Source organism: Pundamilia nyererei, unplaced genomic scaffold, assembly GCF_000239375.1.
Source record: "Pundamilia nyererei isolate P.nyererei 1_Seehausen unplaced genomic scaffold, PunNye1.0 scaffold00045, whole genome shotgun sequence".
NCBI lineage: Eukaryota > Metazoa > Chordata > Actinopteri > Cichliformes > Cichlidae > Pundamilia > Pundamilia nyererei.
Genome location: NW_005187446.1, coordinates 3,964,478 through 3,972,428, shown reverse-complemented (window position 1 = coordinate 3,972,428; position 7,951 = coordinate 3,964,478). Strand labels below are relative to the sequence as shown.

Sequence of the window (7,951 nt, the reverse complement as noted above, 5' to 3'; positions counted from 1 at the left end):
GTGTCTGATGTAGGGAAAAGTGCATGAAGTCTCCTTCATGAATCCGCTGGAGTAAAAGTGCACGAGCACAGGAAATAGAAAGTAGGCTTTTCTAAACCAATTAATCAATTGGTTTAAATGCACTCAAAAGTGATTTTTTACACGTAGCAATAATATGAATAAAATGAAACATATAAAATAAAAGGTTTATTTATTCAAATACTTCATCGTTAAGGGAAATGTGTTTCGTATAAACTGAATATGCACGAACCAAGTAAATTTCATTTGAGCAGACTCCAATAATTGAAACATTTCACATTGTACTTGTGGAACAAAAAAATCAAATCAAATAATAATAATACACATTCACATAATGAAATTTTGGGCAGATTTAAAAAAAAATATTTTTACATGGAGTTCTGTGTAGGAAGCATATTGTGGTAGAGGTTGTATTAATCCTGCTGAACTGATATGATCATATCTCCCTAAATTTATTACACTGTTGCAAATGACACGTCATAAAATCGACGTAGTCAGTGGACTAGGTGCCATAGTCCACCATATCTCCCCACTTTATTAAAGTCTGTGTGCGTGTGCGTGTCGCTGTGAGTGAGGGTGACAGGCAGCCAATCAGCACCTCCGCAGCTGTCTGCTCCCTCCCCTTGCAAGCCTCTGCTTGGCTCTCAATAGTGCATCGATCAGCTGTGCTGCAATTACTGCTGCTTAAAACCCTTCAGAGCAGGACATTCATCTGCGCTCCCAACCTTTACCAAGATGACCCTCCAGGTAAAATCCTGCGTTTCTTTGCTCTTTTATTATTGTTATTATTATTTATTAGATGCTACATTATCGCGATGAACCGAACAGCGCATGCCATCTTCTGGCCGTATGAAGTCATCCATCTTTGACGGCGTGGATGAAGGAAAGTCGTGCCTAAACGCGTTAATGCTCTCGGCTCAGCGGTCCTGATGCTGCTCTTAGAATTTAAAGATGTGCTGCTTAGAAGCAGAAAATATGAAAACATGATGAAAATTCACTAGATTCAGAGTTTGTCTCTATGAGAACATGCGGAGGTAAACTGGATCTATATGCAAACATCCGCTTTTTGACCAATGGTCAGCATTCAGAGCTGGATCATTATATATTTCAGCCGCACCTCAGTAAAGAGTTAAAAGGTATTTAGGTCTTTGCGCATATTAAAAATGGTTCCTGTGGTCTATAATTATCAGTTCTGCTGTGTCCCAGATCCTTTGAAAAGCAGATTATTTGAGTGGGCACACAGGCTCTGGTCTCATATAAAAGCCCATTGTTTATCTCCAGCTTGTGCAACAATCAGTTTCCCAGGACTGCCCCGTGCCTAGAATACCACACTCACATTTCTTATTCAGTGCTTGTAACTCATTAATATGCACACTCTCGTATTCGATGTAATTACTTTACATTCCTGCTGGACTTTATTGCAAAGAGAAGAAAGCCTCCAGTCCAGTGTTTTCCCATCGCAGACACACTGCTTATGTTTTCTGAATAATTAATGGCAAACATAAAGAGTGTTCATGTCACCTGCAGGCAGAATTTGACAAGGCAGCAGAGGATGTGAAGAAGGTGAAGGCCAAGCCCACAGACGAGGAGCTGCTGTTCCTGTATGGCCTTTATAAACAGGCGGTTGTTGGAGACATTAACACTGGTAGGAACCGCTACAGAGAAACTGAATCACTCCCATAAAGAGTTCATTAAGTTCAGATTTTTTTTCCTTCTCTCTGTGTGCTTTCACAACTGTAGAGAGACCGGGAATGCTGGACCTAAAAGGAAAGGCCAAGTGGGACGCCTGGGAGTCGAGGAAAGGTAACGAGTTAGGAAAGCTTGTGATTGTTACATTTGTCCACGAGAACTAAACACTTTAACTGAAGGTGCTGGGAAAGTGATTCATTAGCAGGTTATAGATCATACAAGGATATATGAGACAGATATTTTTTGCCAAGTTTGCAGCTGGAACAGTTTTTGGTATTTGTCTGTACAAAATAAGGTAAAGGAATTGGTTCTTTTACACTACGAGCCACACACACACATTTACACTCCACTGGATGCAAGGACGCAAGCAGACTGGAGGGGCTCCACCTCCTTGTTGCCTGTCTATTTAGTACTCAAAACCTGCTGAGTCCACAGGTGTAAGTCATGAGGATGAATTTTGTAAAACATGTTTATAGAGCATGAGTTCAACTGAGTTTTGCTCCTCTGCAAACATGGAGGAATCTGCTCCAAATGAGGTGTGTTCAGTGTCAACTAAGACTCACAGGAGGTAACTTTTAGGAAATTAGAAGTTAGTCATTGTCAAAACATCCAAATATTTTCACCACTTAGTTTCATCCAACATCACACGAACGTTTTAATTTTACTCACTTATTCATTGATTTTTTAAAAATGTATTTTTTAAAGTAAAATTACCCTAAAAAATGTTGAGTTAAGGCATTTGCAGGTTAACATGATTTAGCTGCACACGAGCTGTTTCTGCAAGTCTGTGTTTAGTGTTGAGTACTTGAGAAAAAGGTGACTACACGCAGATTTTGTTGGGTTTTTTGTTGTAATAGGTTCATTTTTAGTGACATCACACTTGTGCAAAGAGTCAAAGGGTGGTGTTGAGCTCCACTCATTTCTTTGTATTTTTCTTCCAATGACTCAGACCATGTAAATGATCTTGAGCAATAGCTCTCCAGGCTTTCTGAAGGTCTTTCAAAGTTTGCCTTTGGACATTGTTTGCTCCTTTAACTCATTTTCAGTCCAGTCCTTGTACCTGACCATTTTCAGAGGAACTGTTTTATTTGTTAAGCAATTTAGCACTGAATCATTCAAGAAATAAAAAGTTACCTAACTCGAGAAACGATCGAGAGACAACTGATCAAAGTACCATTTTTAATCTTTATCTTTAGGCCCTTTGTTACTAGCAGCCTGTTGCACAAATGCATCATTTGTTCACATGTCTTTTGCTGAAGCTATGAAAAAAGCCAAAGATAACACAGTTTTTTAACAGAAGTATTCATGACACAGTTTATAATCTGGCAGCATGATAATGATCCCAAAAACACTGCACGCATATACACACAGATTTTTAAAAATCCAGTTTTTTAAAGTTTTATATCTTTACTTACACATTACCGTAACAAAAACACAACCCAGATGCCAGCTTCCATGGTGGTGATTTATCATAATAATAATAATGGATTGGATTTATATAGCGCTTTTCAAGGCACCCAAAGCGCTTTACAATACCACTATTCATTCACTCTCACGTTCACAGGAGGCAGCTACAGGTGTAGCCACAGCTGCCCTGGGGCAGACTGACAGAAGCGAGGCTGCCATATCGCGCCATCGGCCCCTCTGGCCAACACCAGTAGGCAAGTAGGGTAAAGTGTCTTGCCCAAGGACACAACGACCAGGACAGAGCCCGGGGATCGAACCAGCGACCTTCTGGTTACAGATATGCTTCCCAACCCCCTGAGCCACGGTCGCCATCAGAACCTGTTGAGCTCATGAAAGGAAGCTTTTTAGGGTTTTTTTAGATTTATTACCAATAAACAGACCTGATCTTATCTAAGCATCTTCATCATGAAAAATCTCTCCCATAGTTTAACCAGCTTTTCAGTGCTATGGGAGAAAGGCTATGTAAGCATGTATACAAATAGGAGAAAACTCCTTTAAGACATTATTATTTAAGCCCAAATCACTCGTAATTTGAACTCTTTCAGGAATGTCCAAGGATGACGCCATGTCGGCCTATGTCACAAAGGCTAAAGAAGTCATCAGCAAGTACGGGCTGTGAGACGTCCATGAAGTGAAGAGGCAGCAGCGATGAAAACAGACTACTAATTCAGACTACTAAAACAAAGCTGCTCTTTACTTAAAAGAGCAGCTTTGCTTCCAGAGGCCATAATTCTGCAAAATAATGTGATTTTAAAAAAAAGTCTTTCTATCCTTGATTTTTTGAATTACATAGCTCAATTGATTTATGCATTTTAACGATATCTATGCAGTCTTTAACATATTAATCTTTCTATATGTACTGCATACTGGACTTAGATTTGCAGCTTGAATCAAAACAGGACAATTTAAATGTTGGCAAATGTGAACAAACACGTTTTGAAGATTAAACCTTTTTCTGCACTGTTTCCTTTCTTTCATTTGTGCTTGTTTTTATTGAGAGGTTGATTTTTTATTTATTTTTTGCCTTCAGTTTCAGTTTAAAACAACCTGCATAAAATCTTTACACAGAGAAAGGATTTTAGGTTTTATTCATGAAGAGGCCCAACTGTGGTCTGTGCAAATGATTACGGGAAGTTTTGATTGACATACAGTTATTCATACTTAAAAGAGTTGTCTTAGCTGGAACTACACCTGCAACACATGCTTTGGTGCCAACCTAAGTGGACAACAGGTGCACTGGAGAGGCAACACCACAACCCTCAAAGTTCAAGCTGGTGGACACAGACGGTTGCTCTCTCCTCATCCTCCTTACTGGTTTCTTTCTAGTTTTTGTTTTGCTGGTGTCCTGACAGCTGCCGGCATCTTCGTGGCATAGATTCAACAATTTTCTGGAAATGTTTTAAAATAAGTCAACATCACACAGTTGCTGCAGATTTCCATGATGCAAATCTCCCACTGTACCACATCCCAAAGGTGCTCTCTTGTGTTAAGACCTGCTGACTGTGGAGGCCGTTTGAGTACAGTGAACTCATTGTCACGTTCAAGAAACCAGCTTAAGATTATTTTAGTTTTGTGACACAGTCCATTATCCTGCTGGATCCATGCTTTCATGTTGTTTCATTAGACCAGCCAATGTTTTTCCAATCATCTGTTGTCTAATTTTGGAGAGTCTGTGCAGACTATAAACTATAGTTTCCTCAGTTTCTTGTTTATAGCTGACAGGAGCGGCATCTCGTTTGGTGTTCTGCAGCTGAAGCTCATCTGCATTTGGAGATGCTCTTCTGCATACAGTTGTTATTGCAGTTACAGTAGAGATGGCTGTGTCGGAAAATCCCAGTAGATCTGCATTTCCTGAAACACTGAGACCAGCCCATCTGGGATCAACAACCACACCACATTCAAAATTGCTTAAATCACCTTTCCCCCTCATTCTGATGCTCGCTTTGAACTCCAGCAGCTCCTTTTGTTCACGTCAACGTCCCTTAAATGCTTTGAGGTGCAGTGTGATTGGCTGATTACATAAACAGGTGTATCTAATAAAGTATCCGCTGAAAGGTGTGGTTTCATGTATTTTTCAGGCCTAATCTTTCCAAAGTTTTAGGTTGTTGCCACACACTGCCTGCCTGACCTCACCCTTCAAAGCCTCTTTATTATTTCACTCATAAGTAATTCAAGCCAGGGCAATTGCCCGCGCATGCGCAGTGAGCTGTTCCGGGCTGGCTTGAGTCTATGGTTTAGTGGGGTAAAGGTGAAGGGCTACAGCTGCAGTCCAGCACAACAACTGAACGGCTGCTACACCGGCTTATATAAGAAACCAAACCCGCACGTTCACAACATTTGCGCTGAAAGCCTCCAGAGCCCGCGGCAGGTGAGCAACGGGAGCTAACAGTCCATCTTTACAGTGCAGTTAAAGTAAGCTAACGAGCTGCTCCTCAACTATTGTTTGCGTTTGCACTCGACATTAACGCCGACAGGGGCGAGACGAGCGAGTGCACCTTATCAGCTCAGTGTTACCCGGTTAATAAGTGTTTATTGTAAACAGTTTGGTCGTTTGCACTAACAGGTCTCTGCCCGAGTACGGAGAGGTAGGAGTTTAATAGTTTTAATGTGGTGCTGATAGCTGAGCTCAGGATTTGCTGAGTTTTGTTCAGAAACATGTCAAAGCTGTCACTGTGACACAGTATGCAACTGCTCATGTTTGAGACTTACACAGTGCAAGCCTTACTGTTGTTTTAAATCTGTTACCCAAGGCAATAAATAATATGAGTGTTTTAACTGGAAGTAATGATGAATGCGCTTTCAGCATTGTCAGCTTATTATCCAGGTGTTGCTGCTTTAAGTACTAGATAAGGTGGTTGTTGAAGGTAAAATGCTATGAAATGCACAGTTTAAATGTTTTACAATGGTTTTTTTTTTAAATGTCATAAACCACAAAAGATTCATGTGTTCAAAGCAAAACCAGTCATAATCACAGGGTCTTCAAATGGTTTATAGTGCTGTTATTTTTCAGTATTAAAACAAATATATAACTGCTTTTAAATGTATCCGCAAAAAACAAAGAATAATTAGTGTTATCAAGGTTTGTCTATTATATAAGTACCCCCACCCTGGTATATCAGTGATATAAAGCGTGGAAAGGCTCTGCTTCATATCACTATAATGTTTCTTTTGTGACAGGGGGAAAGGAAATGGCAAATCAGCTGTCTCAGTCTCTGCCGGAGCAAACCTTTCAGTACCAAAACAGTCTGCCGCCCCTGCCTGTACCCTCACTGCAGAGCAGCCTTTCTAAGTACCTGGATGCAGGTAGGATGTCTGCTGTCATCAAGTTAGTCAGTTTCCAGGCTTTTGTAAATATTTGTCATGTGACCTTTCAGTTGTCCATATGTCGTATCTGTTTGAAACTTGTCTGTGTCATAGGTGCAGTCTGTGGTTTTCTATTAACCAGCGTTAGTGATTCTGGTCTGTGATTCTAGACACACGGTTTCTTTTTTAAAACAACATAAAATAAGATGTTAAATAAATAAACAAATGCTCACAATTGAATTTAATTCAATGGGAAGAACACAAATTATTAACCAAAAGGTGTAGGCTGAAGCTTAATTACACCTATGCTTTTTACATTTCGTTTCACCAAAACAAACACCAAAGATGATGCAATATTAGGACTGAACTAGAACAAAAACAGTCATACTGTACCCCAGTTTTATATTTGTTTACTGCCTGATTTTTGAGCATTTTTTATTTACATAGTGAAAAATCTTTTTTGAAGTTAGTTTTCTCATTTTTTTCCTGCTCCAATTAAAAACAAACAAACATGTAAATAAAGTTTGTAAAGCATGTTGTTGCAGTGCTGAGATCCACTTACTAATTTTAAGGCATCGAGTTTTATGAATATTCTGCTGGTTTCTTCTTAATAATCAATTTATAACTCTTCTATAGTATGTAAACTGGATTAGTGTTGGTTGTGTATACGTTTGTGCAAACCTCCACACAGTAGATCATATATTTATATAGCACCACTGAACGACACAGGAAATCTTTCCTGCCTGTGGCCATCTCCCTGTACAACGCATCCACTTAACACACTGTTTGCTGCTACAACTACACATGTTTCTTTTCCAGCTATTTTTTTATGAGTGACTTATGTATGTATGTATGTGTATATATATGTATATATTGTACTATTCTTAGTTAGTGTATTGTCTGTCTTGTCTTAATGTTGGTTTATAATGGAGCACTGTAACAAAAAATAATTTCCTCCAGGGATCAATAAAGTATTCAGATTCTGATTCTGATACCTATTAGGATCAATATAGCATGTGTGTTAATTTTCTTATTTAAAATGTCTTGTTTTATACATTTTTGCAATAGTTTGTTTTTAGCTCATTTATGTGAGCATTCCAGCATAATTTATAGTCAAACTGTTGGTTTCATACACTCATTAAACTTAAATTAGACTTTTAATTTGTGCACCCCTGAGCCTCTGACAATGGCTGTAAATGCTAAACAGTTATGGCAAAATGTCTGTGAAACCTGCTGAATCAAAGCTGAAGCTGTTACATCTTCATTGTTTAATTTGAAATCCACTCTTGTGGTGTGCAGAATTGTGTCATTTTCTAAAAGCTTAAGGATTTAACTGTAGCAGGAATCATGCAGGTGTTATCAGATATGTGTGAATGTTTTAGAACAAGTTTATATGCACTCAGTCAAACCATTAGAAACACCTATACACACACACACACACACACACACACACACACACACACACACACACACA

At 39.1% G+C, this 7,951-nt stretch overlaps 1 protein-coding gene across 3 annotated transcripts in view; it reads left to right on the top strand.

Annotated features, from left to right (window-relative positions):
* The first annotated feature begins 556 nt into the window (after positions 1-556).
* Positions 557-7,951, top strand: part of LOC102214700 (acyl-CoA-binding protein homolog) — a 17,758-nt gene continuing 10,363 nt past the window's right edge. The window contains exons 1-4 of one of the 3 annotated variants that reach the window (XM_005732167.2): positions 575-765; positions 1,546-1,663; positions 1,759-1,821; positions 3,720-4,139. In XM_005732167.2, coding sequence (XP_005732224.1) covers positions 754-765; positions 1,546-1,663; positions 1,759-1,821; positions 3,720-3,793 — 267 coding nt within the window. In that variant the 5' untranslated portion in view covers positions 575-753 and the 3' untranslated portion in view covers positions 3,794-4,139. Of the gene's footprint in view, positions 766-1,545; positions 1,664-1,758; positions 1,822-3,719; positions 4,140-5,310; positions 5,543-6,351; positions 6,478-7,951 lie in introns of those variants that run through there. The other 2 variants (XM_013910588.1, XM_005732166.1) reach the window with 2 other exon arrangements.